The sequence below is a fragment of the Dipodomys ordii genome, unplaced genomic scaffold (genome assembly GCF_000151885.1).
Source record: "Dipodomys ordii isolate 6190 unplaced genomic scaffold, Dord_2.0 Scaffold2, whole genome shotgun sequence".
Lineage (NCBI taxonomy): Eukaryota > Metazoa > Chordata > Mammalia > Rodentia > Heteromyidae > Dipodomys > Dipodomys ordii.
This window is the reverse complement of record NW_012267218.1, coordinates 1,327,423-1,341,519: the sequence shown is the minus strand read 5'-3', so window position 1 is coordinate 1,341,519 and position 14,097 is coordinate 1,327,423. Positions and strand designations below refer to the sequence as shown.

The following is a 14,097-nucleotide window of genomic DNA, read 5'->3' as shown; positions in this document are numbered from 1 at the left end:
CCCTGAGTAACTAGGATTAGAGGCATGAGCCACTGGCACCTGGCTAAGTTTGGCCCCTTTAAATTATTCTTTTGTGTGTCTCAGACTTAGGGATTCCATGATGTTTCTGACACTCACTCCTCTGGTAACTTTGTCAGAAAAGCCATTTCTAAGGCTTGTTGAAGGTTTTAGGTTTGTGTGGGTGTCAGAATTGTCATCACTGTGACCCTGCATTGCTGCCTGAGGTGTTCAGGGACCAGTGGAAGCTTGTAGTACAACTTCCCTGATGCTTGTGAGGATGTTTGGAATCTTGGGGCAGCCTAGACCTTGAATGGTATTCCCAGGTGCTGGTATTCCAGCCCTTAATTGGATTTTTTTTGCCCCGTGGTTCCACCATTCTGTGGGCAGAACCCCCATGAACAGGTTCAGGAGCAGCTTTGTCCCTTTCCCATTGCTTTTTTTTTTTGAGGTGGGGGGAGTTACTGTGGTATTTTTGTTTGTTTGTGTGTTAACCCAGTCTAGCCTAGAACCATGACTCTGATTCTCATTGTTTTAGCCTCCCGTGTAGCTGAATTGCTAGGCATGTGCCATCACTGGAGGAGGGTCGAGGAGGGATCTTACAAATGTGCCCAGGCTGGTCTCAAAACAAGAGTCTCCTAACCTTAGCCTTCCGAGTAGCTAGGGTTATGTGTGAGCTCTGAGTGCTCTCGCTGCAGCTTTAAAGCATTTTCTATGTTGTGTGTGACTGGTTTTCCATGTACCAGGGGCTTCTTGATCAATTATGACTAGAATAAAATAGGAAAGGTGGCTGATTTCAAAATGTGAGTTCAGTGTTGAATGTTTTTAAAGAACTGTATAATGGTGTCCACAATGGAAGGAGACGATGAACTTCTTTTCTTTGATGTTCACAGATTATTCTGTCTACCAACATTGCAGAGAGTTCCGTCACGGTTCCTGACGTCAAGTATGGTAGGGCCTCTGTCTGCTCGCCTCCCCACCCTGGCACCATAGGCTCCTTTGTGCCTGCACCCTGCCATCTTCCCTCCTTCCCTCCTTCCCTGTCTGGAGTAGACACTTGAGAGAAGGAGGCTCACAGGGCACCACAAACTCCTGGTTTGCGGCCGCGTCCTGTAGGGTTATTCTCGCGTGTTGAGGTGTTGCCTTTATGGGAAACAGTGCTTTGGGGCACTGGGGAGAAGCTCAGGTAATGTCTGTTTGTGAACGCGGCTTAGAAGGAAGCCATGCACCTTCTGGCCTGGTAACTGTGAGCTTGTTCACTTACCAGTTTCCTGTGCCCCTTGTATCTGACAGCCTGACCTATGTGACTAGGAGTAGCACCATGGTAAACAAGGCAGACTCCTTGTCCTCAAGCAACCACACTCAAATAGTGTCCAGAAGGGATAAGTGTTAGACAGGAAAACAAACCAGGGAAGAGTCAGCTTTATTTTTGGGGAGGGAGGGACGGGGAGGAAAATCACATAACCTAAAGGTCATTCTGAGGACCCTTTGGTGTAGATTGAAATGGAGCAAAGAGGAAAGAGAATTGGAGGTGGGTTCTGCTGCCCTGTAGAACAAGAGAGCAGCACAGGGGCAGAAGTACAATTTCTAGAGGGATTCTGAAGGCAAGGCCAGGGAGGCTTTGTTGAAGGACCCAAGGGATTGTGGGATGTGTGGTCTGGGAAGCCAGGGAAGCGACATCCTTTGTGCGGATGAGCAGGAGCAGCGGGGTGGGATGCTGAGGGGAACTGCTGGGAAACCAGGGCAAGGAGGGCTGGCGTGTGCGAGGCTAGGAGCTGGCTAATGCGCAGATCTGGGCAGTCCCCCTCCTGCCTCCCCATCCCCAAAGCCAGCTGAACATGGAGTTCTGCAGACAGATCGAGTAGACTGAGGAAGGAAGACTGCACCTGGCCATGGAAGTGGCCATCTGGCCATCCTCTGTGACGTAGACAAGGGTGGTTTTGGTGAAAGTAAAAGCCTGCTTGCAGTGAGCTTGGGAAAGAGGTGTCTTAGGAACTAATGGAGCCAGGTGCCAGTGGCTCACACCTGTAATCCTAGCTACTCAGGAGGCTGAGATTTGAGGATCATGGTTCAAAGCCAGCCCGGGCAGGAAAGTATGTGAGATTCTTTTTTTTTTTTTTTTCTGTTTTTTTCAGTCTTGGGGCTTGAACTCTGGGCCTGAATGCTGTCCCTCAGCTCTTCAGCTCAAGGCAAGCACTCTACCATTTGAGCCACAGTGCCACTTCCGGTTTTCTGGTAGCTAATTGGAGAAAGTCTCACAGACTTTCCTGCCCAGGCTGGCTTTGAACCTCAATTCTCAGATCTCAACCTCCTGAGTAGTTAGGATTACAGGTGTGAGCCACCCTGCCTGGCTTGTGAGATTCTTATCTCCAATTAGTCACAGAAAAAGCTGGAAGTGGAACTGTGGCTCCAGTGGTAGAGTGCTAGTCTTTAGCAAAAGGGACAGCCCAGGCCCTGAGTTCAAGCTCTAGGATGGGGGGGTGGAGTAGAGGGAGGGAGAGGGGGGTAAGAGGGAAAGAGGAAGAAGAGAGAGAGGAGAAAGGAGAGTCAGATAGCTCTCTTGGGACATCTAGCTGTGAAGGGTATTAGAAAAATGGGCAGTGGCTGAAGGGGAGGTGAGACCATGGGAACATGTTTATACTGGAGAGTAATAATATTCAGTGCGAGGTGGAGGGAAACACGGTAGAGGGTGTGCTGGGTATGGATGCTGATCCCAGTTCCCAGGGAGAGGGCTGTGTCCCTGACAGGGTAGGCCGGCATGGAGGGAGCAGTGGCCTTGGAGCTTGAGGCGGCCATGGTGGTTGAGAGACCTGAGGATGTGTGGGAGGCCTGAGCAGAGGACATGGAATAGACCTCTAAAGGTGGCCAAGTGGGATCATGCAGGCTGAGATCATGCAGGCTGCTGGGGTAGGTGGAGAACTGCCTCTCACCAGAACTATGCTGGCATCAGCATTAGGGCCTGCTACATGCCGTGTGCTATGTGACCTTGTGCTTTCGTGGTCAGGAGGGAGCTTAAGGGTGGGGTGCGGATGAGGGACAGCTAATAGGGACAGCTTTAGGCCCCAGCATGGAGCTAGGATGGAGGGCATGCTCTTGGGCTGGTGGGGTGGGAGGCATGGTGGGAGGCCAGGGACTCAGGGTCAGAGAGGGTATAGACGCGTGATACTAAGATCACCAAAAGTTGCGTTGTGAGAGGAAGGAAGGCAGTTGTGGGGAAGGAGGGTGTTGTGTGGTGCAGTGTGAAGGGGCAGACTCGGCCTGGGAGGCGGGAGAGAAGACAGCAACCATCAACTCCCTAGAGGATGAGACAGGACACCTGTCAGCAGGGCTTCTGGGGCTCTGTCCCCTGTGATTCACAGATCAGGACCCTAGAACGGAGAAACGAGATAACTTGTTTCACCCACTCACAGGCAGACACAAACAGGAGTTAAATCTTCACAGCGCAGGGCATTAGCCATGCTTCTCTACTATTGTAACAACATTCTCTTGGGTGAATGCAGGTAGGCTTATCTTGTAACGCCTTGGGTCTTACAGGTTATATATTCTGTAGGTTCAGTGACCCTAGTCCTTACCAAGGGGGCCTCCCCCTGTCTTGGGTGGTAGTGAGTGGTCAGCACATTTCCTGAGTTTTCTCAGAACTTGTTCATTCCAAAGGCCACATGTTCATGTTGTTTTATCACCCTGTTATGATTTCTTATAGAATGAATCCTGTGTTGACAAGGTGTTTATGTTCCATTTTTCCAAATGACAGTTATAGACTTTTGTCTGACTAGAACTCTGGTCTGCGATGAAGATACGAACTACCAGAGTCTGCGGTTGAGCTGGGCCTCCAAGACCAGTTGTGACCAGAGAAAAGGTGAGACAGTGGTGACAGAGACATGTGTGGGTGTTTTCTGGTCATCTCCCTCTTACTGCCACCGCCTTGTTGGGATCAGTCTGAAGTTTAAATATCAGCATCACATGTGGTCCAGAGTCCTACCTCCATAGCTCTCCTCTTCCCAGTGTTTTAGGTGACATATGTGCATAAGGGAAACAGGTCTCCACATTATCATTTTCACTGTAAAATAAAGGCTATTTTCAGTCATCTTTCTTGTGTGGTTTTCCTGGGAGTCATATGAGAACTGTGACAACAGCTCCAAAACAGGCCCACATAGATTCAGTTTGATGAGTGAGGTGTTTTTATTTTGTTTTTGTTTTTGTTTCTGGTTGGTCATGGCCTGAACTCTGGGCCTGGGCGCTGTCCCTCCGCTCTTCAGTTCAAGGCTAGCACTCTACCACTTGAGCCATAACGCCACTTCTGTTTTTTTCTGCCTATGTGGTACTGAGGAATCGAACCCAGGGCCTCATGCATGCAAGGCAAGCACTTTACCACTGAGCCACCTTCCCAGCCCCTGATGAGTGAGTTTATTTAATTATTTTTCATTCTTTATGCTTTTGCAAAATGATAGGGGTTACACACAGAATGCTAGGTGACTATGGAGGACAATAGTATCTGGAATCATGGAAGACACCCTAGTTCTCACCATCCCAACCAGCAAACTGCTGTTTTAGATGGCTCTAAGTCTATAGCAGAAACTATATGTTTAAAGCACCACCTAGTGTCAGCATCAGAAACAATAACAGGTTCAAGTAGAAGCCAGACTGGGAAAGTTGGATGTTTATGCCACTCCAGCCTTGCTTTGCCGGGATCTTGTCAGGATTCTGCTGGTTTCGGCCTACTGGGTCAAACTGGGAAGAGTGGCTGCCGCATGGCACATAGAAGAGCCAGGCTGAATGGTGGCTGACTCCAAGATGGCGTTGTTCTGGCTGGGACCTAGAGGACTGAAGCCAAGTAGATCACGCCACTAATGTTGACAAGCTTCCCCCAGCACCGTAAAGGAGCCAGCCCAGGACTCCAAGCCTGCCACATCATCTTGCATGGGGCAGAGGAGAAGGGACGGGGCTGCTCAGGAGGTGGGCGCGTGAGCAGCCAGAGAGTACCGAAGGTTCTGTTTGTTTTTCCTCAACTAATACGTTTTTGAGCTCAGGAACTTGCAATCGCCCTATTTCCTGATTAATATTAGATGGCTTGCCTGTCATTTCTCTTTATGCTTATCTTAAGATCATTTATGGAGGGGGTGAAAATGATCAAAGTACATTCTATGAATATATGGAAATCACACAATAAACTCCCTGTACAATTAATAAAGTATCATCCAGTGGCTCATGCCTGTAATCCTAGCTACTCAGGAGACTTAAATTTGAGGATCTTGGGTTTAAAGGCAGGCCAGGCAGGAAAATCCATGAATCTCTTATTTGCAGTTAACTACCAACGAGCTGGAAGTAGAGCTGTGGTTCAAGTGGTAGAGCAAGCAAAAGAGCAAAAAAAGCTCAGGGGCAGCCCTCAGGCCCTGAGTTCAGATCCCATACCAGCACACATATATGCAAAAGCATCTCTCAGAGAACTTCAGTGATTCATGCCAAGTAGTACTGAGTACCCATCTCTTTGCAGGCCGGGCCGGACGAGTATCTAAAGGGTATTGTTACAGACTGATACACAGGGATTTCTGGGACAGCTCCATCCCAGACCGTGTTGTTCCTGAGATGTTGGTAATACACATGGGTTATTGTCAAAGTTGTTGTTTTTTTTTTTACAGTTTACGGAACAATCTAGTATAATTTTTATTTTATTTTATTTTTTGCTCCTTTAAAAATGTAATTGTTGGGCTGGGAAGGTGGCTCAGTGGTAGAGCGCTTGCCTTGCATGCATGAGGCCCTGGGTTCGATTCCTCAGTACCATATAAGCAGAAAAAGCCAGAAGTGGCACTGACTCAAGTGGTAAAGCACTAGCCTTGAGCTGAAGAGCTGAGGGACAGTGCCCAGGCCCAGACTTTAGGTCCCACAACTGACAAAAAAAAATGTAATTGTTATTATTAAGGTGCTGTAAGAGGGGTTACCATGTCATAATTCCGGTAGTGAGTACATTTCTTTTTGGACAATGTTACTCCTCCTTTTGCTTTCCCCCAATTTCCCCCTCCCATCCCTGCCTACAAGTTACATAGGTCATTTTCCATGTAGTGTCTACTTAAGTAATATACTTTTGAGTGTTGTATAATTTTAATCCTAGAAAAATCACTGGCTGTTTGTCTTTAATTACAGTGCCAGCTTACTAAGCATCAGACATCTACCAGGGCCTGTGTTCTTAATGAGAAGTGTTGCCTAGTTCTGCTGCCTTGTCTTTAAGTGCTGCCAGTTCCCATTTCCTTTTTTAATGAGTAATTGTGGATTAGCGTTTTTCTATCTCTTCTTTTTTCTTCCCTATTTTATCCTCTTATTTCTCTTGGCTTTTTCCTTTCTGTCCCTTTTCCCCTTGTCTCCTTGTGTTAGTGTCTTTTCCCTTTCATTCTTCTCTCCTTCTTGATCTTTTCTTTTTCTCCCCTCTCGTTTGCTTTTCTCTCTTAGCACCACCATTCATGTGAATAGCTTACGATTGAATTCTCTGATGATCTCTGACTTACATTTTGTTCTGTTCAGCGTTGTCCGTTAGGAAGCACAATACTGAAAGTGAAGCTGCTGGACATGGGTGAGCCGAGAGCCCTGCTGGCCACGGCTCTTTCTCCACCAAGTCTGAGTGACATCGAGCGCACCATCCTCCTGCTGAAGGAGGTGGGCTGTCTGGAAAAGCTAAGACCCTTACTTTGTAGGGAAACATTCAAGATCTGTAAGGTGTTTGGCATGGAAAAGCTGGTGTGGTGACTGGCATGTGATTCCAGGTGCTTTTGAGACCAGCTTTGTTGGTTGCTCCTTCATGCCTCCCCTGTCCCAGGTCCCTTGCTCTATGTTGTCATGGTGACACATCTGTAGAGCTCTGTCCTTGTCAGTCAGCTCCCCTGCTCTGCTCCTCCACCATATCCTGGCCCTCCACCCATGGAGGAGAGGCAGGTGCCCACCTGGGCCTGGGTACCAGCCCTGTCCTAGCCCACGCGTTGTTGGGCTCTAGGTATTCCCATGACTCTCAGCCAATGTGGTTTTGTTCTTAGATTGCTACCTGCCTGGATTTCTGTCGAAAGTCAGCTTCAGAAGCTTTTTCCATACATAGGAGAGAATGTGCGTGTGTATGTATGTATGCATGCATGTACTGAGGCTTGAACCTAGGACCTCACAGCTGCACTCTGTCACTTGCGTCACACCCCCAATTCTGGCTTTTTGCTGGATAATCAGAGATGAGTCTGATGGGTTTTTCTGCTAGGTCCTTTTTTTCTGCCATTATCCTAATATCTTGGCCTCCTGAGTACCTAGGCTTATAGGCATGAGTGGCTGGCACCCTGGCAGCATACTCTTACACACAGGGAAATTGTATAAGTTTAAGAGTAAATTGGTGACAGCCTCTGCTAAGTTGATGTCAGTGTCTTTTGAAACCTTACCTACCAAAGTCTGGTCTTTGTGTCCTGTGTTTTTCACTTTCCTTTTAAGGGTCAAAAGGGATGGGGTGAGTACTGATGGCTTGCTAAGGGCGCTGATGTGTTTTATAAAGGTAGGAGCCCTGGCGATTAGTGGGCAGAGAGAAGATGAAAACCCCCATGACGGCGAGCTGACCTTCCTAGGACGCGTGCTAGCCCAGCTCCCTGTCAACCAGCAGCTGGGCAAACTCATCGTGCTGGGACATGTGTTTGGGTGCCTGGACGAGTGTCTCATTATAGGTAAGCCACAGGCCGGGCACGGCCTGGGGAAGTGGGCTTGGGGCCCACTCTGACAGATGGTTGTGTTTTGTGTTGTCAGCGGCAGCGCTCTCCCTGAAGAATTTTTTTGCGATGCCTTTTCGACAGCATCTCGATGGCTATAGGTATTGACTGTTCATATTGTAAGGGGACGCCTCGTCTGATGGGGTGGGGTGATGTTCTGTCGTCTGCCTGCAGGAACAAGGTGAACTTCTCTGGCAGCAGTAAGAGCGACTGCCTTGCCCTTGTGGAGGCCTTTAAAGTGAGTCTCTCCATACAGAGGGGGGCAGAGTTTTCCTCTCACACAGTGTGATCTGGTCTCCCATATCTAGCGTGAAGTAACAAACTACTGGGAAAAGACCAGGGTGGGGCAGGAGGTCAGTTCCATAAAATTGATCAAAACATTACATTGGTGGATTTTCTGAGATCATAGTGTGTTGAAATTGGAATGTAAAGAGACTCAGCCACTGCGCTACTCTGAGACTGTGGATCATTGACTTGTAGGCATGGCAGGCTTGCAGACAGCGAGGAGAGCTGCGCCATCCCAAGGTTGGTTGAGTTTCTTTGTGTCCTCATGAATGGTCGTGAGTGAGGCCTGTGTGGACACTGTGTTTATGAATATTGGCAGTGCTAAGGCCGAGCTGAAGCCGCTGTCGTAGACAACGTGGTGAGCGGCCAGGTCCTCTTGCAGAGTGCTTGGTAAGAAGCCATTGTTTAGCCTGCAGAGCAGGGGTGCTGCTTGTTCCCAGCTCTGTGTTGCACCCAGGTGTCCACCTGGACGTGTTTAGAAGTCAGAGTCTGTAGCCTTTGCTGCTTTCAGCTAAATTTAGATAATCGGCTTAGAAGAAACGTAACTGGCAGCCTTCATTTTGCTTTTCTGGATCTGCTTTTTCTTCTAAATTGATTAGGACCTTCAGTCTGTGTGTGGCTTCCCTGTGCTTAGGAGGGCTTGGAGGGATTATTCAAGTTACTCAATTCATGTCTGCAGTTACGTTTCGGGTAGATGAAGTACTATAAAGAAATGTCCGTGTGTGTGTGTGTGTGTGTGTGTGTGTGTGTGTGTGTGTGTGTGTCTTGGGGCATGTTCTCAGGGCCTTTTTTTATGGTTAAAATACTGTACAGAGGGGTTACAAATACATGAGCAAGGTAATGAGTATATTATCAAGCATTCTTGCCGCCTCCTTTGTTTTTCCCCTACTATCCCTTCCCTCCCATCTCCAATTACACTCCCCACCCCTTCCTGAGCTCTTTTTGTTCAAAGCTAGCACTCTACCACTTGAACAATAGTGTTACTTCCAGGGGTTTTTTGGTGATTGATTGTGGATAAGAGTCTCATGGACTTTCCTTCCTCGAACCTCAGCTCTCATCCTTCTGAGCAGATAGGGTGGCAGATTTTGCCTTCTGACTTCAGTGTGAAATGAGAAGTAGCTGAATAGGATTTGCTGTGATGAGTCAGGTTGCACTGCCTAGGTTTTGGATGAGACTTACGGAGCATAGTAGCCAAATTAACCTCATTATTCTGACCTGTATTCTTTTTTATGTATTAAAAGGATGAACTTGACTGGGGACGGTTAAATTACATCCAAATCAAGAGAATTAGAGAGGTAAGCTACATATTTTTTGACCAAGTGGATGCAGATTAAACTGACTTCTCAAATGTTTATTTAGCACAGCATGCTGTGAGTGGGCCTCAAACTGATCCTTCTGATTTTAGCCTCCTGAATGGCTCAGATTACAGGTGGGACCCATGGCACCTGACTTCAGGAATTTTGCAAGTGGATTCCCGAGTATAACCAGCCTTGGGCTGGTGTCTGTGTGCATCTGTGTGTGTGTGCGTGTGTGTGTGTGTGCGCGCGCGCGTGCGTGTGTGCGTGCACGCTTGCACGTGCAAGCACATATGCACAGTAGTATCAGATGCTGTCTTCAGGTTTAGAACACCCAAAGCAGCATTCTTATGCTTGAACTCTGGGCCTGAGCGCTGTCCCTCGCTCTTCAGCTCAAGGCTAGCACTCTACCACTTAAGCTACAGCGCCACTTCCAGTTTTCTGGTGGTTTATTGGAAATAAGAGTCTCACAGATTTTCCTGCCCGGGCTGGCTTTGAACTGTGATCCTCAGATCTCAGCCTCCTGAGTAGCTAGGATTACAGGTGTGAGCCACTGGTGCCCGACTTGGACAAAATAATTTCTATGTATAATTAACTTCTGACCACTGAAAGACTTGTTTTAGTATGTTCTTCACAAAATACCATGTGTTATATGCAATGGTTGATTCATTTTTTTTTTTTTTAGTTGGTTGTGGGGCTGGAACTCTGGGCTTGGGCGCTATCCCTCAGCTCTTCAGCTCAAGGCGAGCGCTATATTGCTTGAGCCACAGTGCCACTTCCTGTTTTCTGGTGGTTTATTGGAGATCAGAGTCTCAAGTGGACTTTCCTGCCTGGGCTGGCTTTGAACCGTGATCCTCAGATCTCAGCCTCCTGAGTAGCTAGGATTATAGGCATGAGCCACTGGTACCCAGCTGACCATCATTTTTTTTTATTGTTGTTTTCCTGCTTTGACTTGCAGTTGTTTGGAAATTGTTGATAATTTCAGATATTTTATTGTTAATTTCTGGTTTTATTGCATTTTAGTCAGAGAAAGAAAGTGACTAACACAATTCTTAATTGATTTTGTTAGATAAATGTGATTGTAGACTTCCATTAAGAGATTTCAGTTATAATAAAAGCACACAGGCTGACATGGGAATGTGTTTCCTCTTCTTGCCCAGAGCCCTAGGTTTTTCTTCCCTCTGCAGAAATAATGACTGTGAAGCTTCTTTGTCCTTCCAGTTCTGTGTGTGTGTGTGTGTGTGTGTGTGTTCTGTGTGGCATATTCACACTAGGGAATTAATTCAGGGTTTGGGGCTTGCAAAATACACTTCACTGAACTTACCTCAGCCCCTTTCTATTCACGTTTTCAACTTGCTAGTGTGTGTGTTTTACTTTTGGTAATTAATGTATTGAAATAATTTTATAAATTTAATTTTAAGGTAAATTCACAGGTATTTCTGTATACTATGTTTGACATTTGGTGTGAAGCAAATTTTTATTACAACTGTTTTGTCCAGAGGGACTGTTTAGCCAGGGGTCATCTGGCTTGTTTCCACTCTATTCACAGAAGCAGAGTGTGCTCCTGTGGAGCTGGGGGGGGGGGGGGGACTTGGGGGTGTGGCCTTGCTGCCTGTGCACCATACTCACACCTCAGTGCTGGTGCAGCTGGCCATCTGCTCAAAACCTGGGGGCACGCGACAGTTTCCTGTGCTCCATGCCAGTGTCGTTTGTACTGAGTGGCTCACTCCTTCTGAGTCTGAGTCTCTCTTCAATGCCCCTGTGCTAGGTCTTGAACTCAAGACCTCCAGCTCTTGCTTGGCTTTTTCACTCAAGTCTGGTGCTCTGCCACTTGAGCCACACCTTTACTTCCATTTTTTTTTTTGCTGGTTAATTGGATCTAAGAGTCCCATGCACTTTTCTGCCTGGTCTGGCTTTGAACCATAATCTTCAGATTGCAGCCTTCTCTGAGTATCTAGGATTATAGGCATGCGCCACTAATGCCTGGCTCTTTCTTAGTCTTCAGTGATGTTCATCTTGGGCGTGTTCTCCCCCACATGTGTGGTGGTGCTTTCCCTGTGGTGTACCTTCTTTCTCACATTTTTGTTATACCTTTTGTGTTGACCTTTTGTGTTTTTCTTAGGTGGCTGAATTGTATGAAGAATTGAAAAACAGGATCTCTCAGTTCAACATGTATGTGGATCCCCGGCGGCCTGCTCTGGACCAGGAGTATCCGTACAAGCAGCGCTTCATCCTGCAGGTATGTGGGGCCCGCGTGCCTTTCCTGAGCTCTGTCTCACCGGGCTGTGAGTGAGAGAGGTGTCTCTCATGCTGTGGAACACGAACTATGCCTCAACACTTTGAGGGCCACAGTGCTGCTATTGTGTTGGGAACCAGGAATGATTTTATCTTTCCTTGTTTATACCTTCCTGCTGTTGATTTGATGACTGGGCTGCTGCTGCTCCAGGTGCGTGTCTGTAGGGCAGCCTGCAGGCCCCGCGGCTTCAGGTCAGGCCTTCTGCTGCACTGTTGAGAACACAGCGCCCGTGCTCTTGTTCTTTTACACTGAGCTGGCTTGCCACGCTTGGAAGCTTCTGCTCAGGCTTTCAGATCCAGCTTGGTTGATGCATACAGAAGTGGGCCCAAAGTGGAAACACTCAACTGGATTGTGGCAGTACATGCTGGTAGTGTTTTTTTGGATGTACGGTGGTTGTATGTCTAGGAGAGTTTTCTGTGGGTGTCTGTTTCATACAGGAGGTATTTTGATTGAAGAAAGATTTTGAGCTGGGTGCAGGGTTCACTCCTGCCATCCCAGCTACTCAGGAGGCAGAGATCAGAAGAGTTGTGGGTTATGGCCAGCCTTGGCAAAACATTGGTAAGACCCCATCTTAAACAGTAAGCTGGGCATGGTGGTATGTGTGCCTGTCACCCCAGTTATGTGCAAATAAGATTGTGGTCCAGGCTGGTTAGGGCAAAAACGTGAGATTCTATTTGAATAGGAAGAGGAAAAAGCTCTGGGGGCATTGCTTGTGTGATAAGAACACATAACAAGTGTGCAAAGACCTGAGGTCAAACCTCAGTACTGCTGAAAATAAAGGGAGGACTTTGAAGGCTGTCTGTGCAAGTGTAAATTGGATGCCAGTCTGCTGCCCTAGGTCGGGCATTGGGAGTCTAGAGTTAGAGTCGCTGGGCATACCTGGGGGAGGGAGTCAGTGTCTGGGGGAGAGGAAGAAAATCAGCCAGTCCAATCAGCCAATCACACAGGAGCCCTGTATGTGCAGTTGTCCCGTCCTTGCTCAGCTCACAGATGTCCAGAACTCATTCTGAGAAGCGTGGCCGCTACTTTGAAGAAAAGTGTGGCTGTTTCTGTTAGAAGGAATAAGCAGGAATGTAGGTGAGCAGTATAATGTTTATGTAAATGATACCATCTTTCACTGGCTAATGGTGAGAATAACTGGGCGCTATTTTCTCATGATAGCTCACTTTTCTTTTCTTCCAGGTTGTATTGGCAGGTGCTTTTTATCCAAATTATTTTACTTTTGGACAGCCAGATGAGGAGATGGCAGTGAAGGAGCTGGCTGGCAAAGACCCAAAGACGACAGTTGTGGTAGGTGATGGGGAAGAGCCTTCCCCAGCGGAGGGGCCGCTGGCTCCCCAGACACTGCCCTAATGTGGCCTGTGCAGAAGGTTTTGTTGCTGTGGGTTTTCCCGTTAGTGAGCGTTAGGCTTTTCCAATGCCTCTACTTTCTCCAGTCTCTTTTTCCTCTTTTATGGACCAGATCTTACAGAGAGGCCTTCAGAATTTTTCTTTCATGGCAAGTGCTAATTTTATCATGTGCTATTTTATTATTATTTTCGGTGCTGGTCCTGGGCTTGAGCTCAGGACCTGGGTGCTGTTTCTGAGTTTTTCTGCTCAAGGCTAGTGCTCTACTTTTGGCTTTTTGGTAGTTAATTGGAGATCAGTGTCTGACAAACTTTTTTGCCTGGGCTGGTTTGAACCTTAATCCTTAGATCCCAGCCTCCTGAATAGCTAGGATTACAGGCATGAACCACCAGTATCTGATCTATCATGTGCTATTTTAAAGGAATTGAGGCATTTAAAAATAAATTTAGATGGGCACCAGTGGCTCATGCCTATAATCCTAGCTACTCAGGAGTCTGACTGAGGCTCGTGGTTCAAAGCCAGCCTGGGCAGGAAAGTCTGTGAGACTCTTCTCTCCAATAGACCACTAGAAAACTGGAAATGGCACTGTGGCTCAAGTGGTAGAGCACTAGCCTTGAGCTGAAGAGCTGAGGGACAGTGCCCAAGCCCAGAGTTCAAGTCCCCCGACCGACAAAAATAAATAAATAAATAAATTTAAGAACATTTTGTTAATACAGTGCTGTTGTATTTATTTTGCAGTCCTGGGGAACCTAGGGCTTCTTCCATAGGAAGCTAGCTCTGTACCATAGTGGCACACCCCAGCCTGACCTAGCTCATAAAAGGTTATTGGTTGGCAGCTTAGTTCTTTGGTTTAAACTAATAATCCTCTGTCTTGAATGCCCAAAAGAACTACTTAGAGAGTGCTTGCTGTCTATCTACCTATCTTTTTTTTGGTGTGTGTGTGTGTGTGTGTGTGCCAGTCCTGGGGTCTAAATTCAGGGCCTGGGTGCTGTCCCTGAGTTTTTTTTGCTCAAGACTGGCACTTTTTTTTTAAAATTTTATTTTATTTTATTTGTGAACAAACTGTACAGAGGGGTTACAATTGCATGGGCAGGATAATGCGTACATTTCTTACCAAGCATTGCAGCCTCCTCCTTTGTTTACCCTTCCCATCCCT

The 14,097-nt window shown here is 47.2% G+C and overlaps 1 protein-coding gene across 1 annotated transcript in view; it reads left to right on the top strand.

Moving 5' to 3' along the window:
• Positions 1–14,097, top strand: part of Tdrd9 (tudor domain containing 9) — a 91,769-nt gene that overhangs the window by 52,977 nt on the left and 24,695 nt on the right. The window contains exons 12-22 of the mRNA XM_013012848.1: positions 891–948; positions 3,749–3,853; positions 5,489–5,586; positions 6,511–6,642; positions 7,511–7,676; positions 7,756–7,819; positions 7,893–7,956; positions 8,199–8,243; positions 9,245–9,298; positions 11,421–11,537; positions 12,777–12,884. Of these exons, the coding sequence (XP_012868302.1) occupies positions 891–948; positions 3,749–3,853; positions 5,489–5,586; positions 6,511–6,642; positions 7,511–7,676; positions 7,756–7,819; positions 7,893–7,956; positions 8,199–8,243; positions 9,245–9,298; positions 11,421–11,537; positions 12,777–12,884 (1,011 nt within the window). The remainder of the gene's footprint in view (positions 1–890; positions 949–3,748; positions 3,854–5,488; positions 5,587–6,510; positions 6,643–7,510; positions 7,677–7,755; positions 7,820–7,892; positions 7,957–8,198; positions 8,244–9,244; positions 9,299–11,420; positions 11,538–12,776; positions 12,885–14,097) is intronic.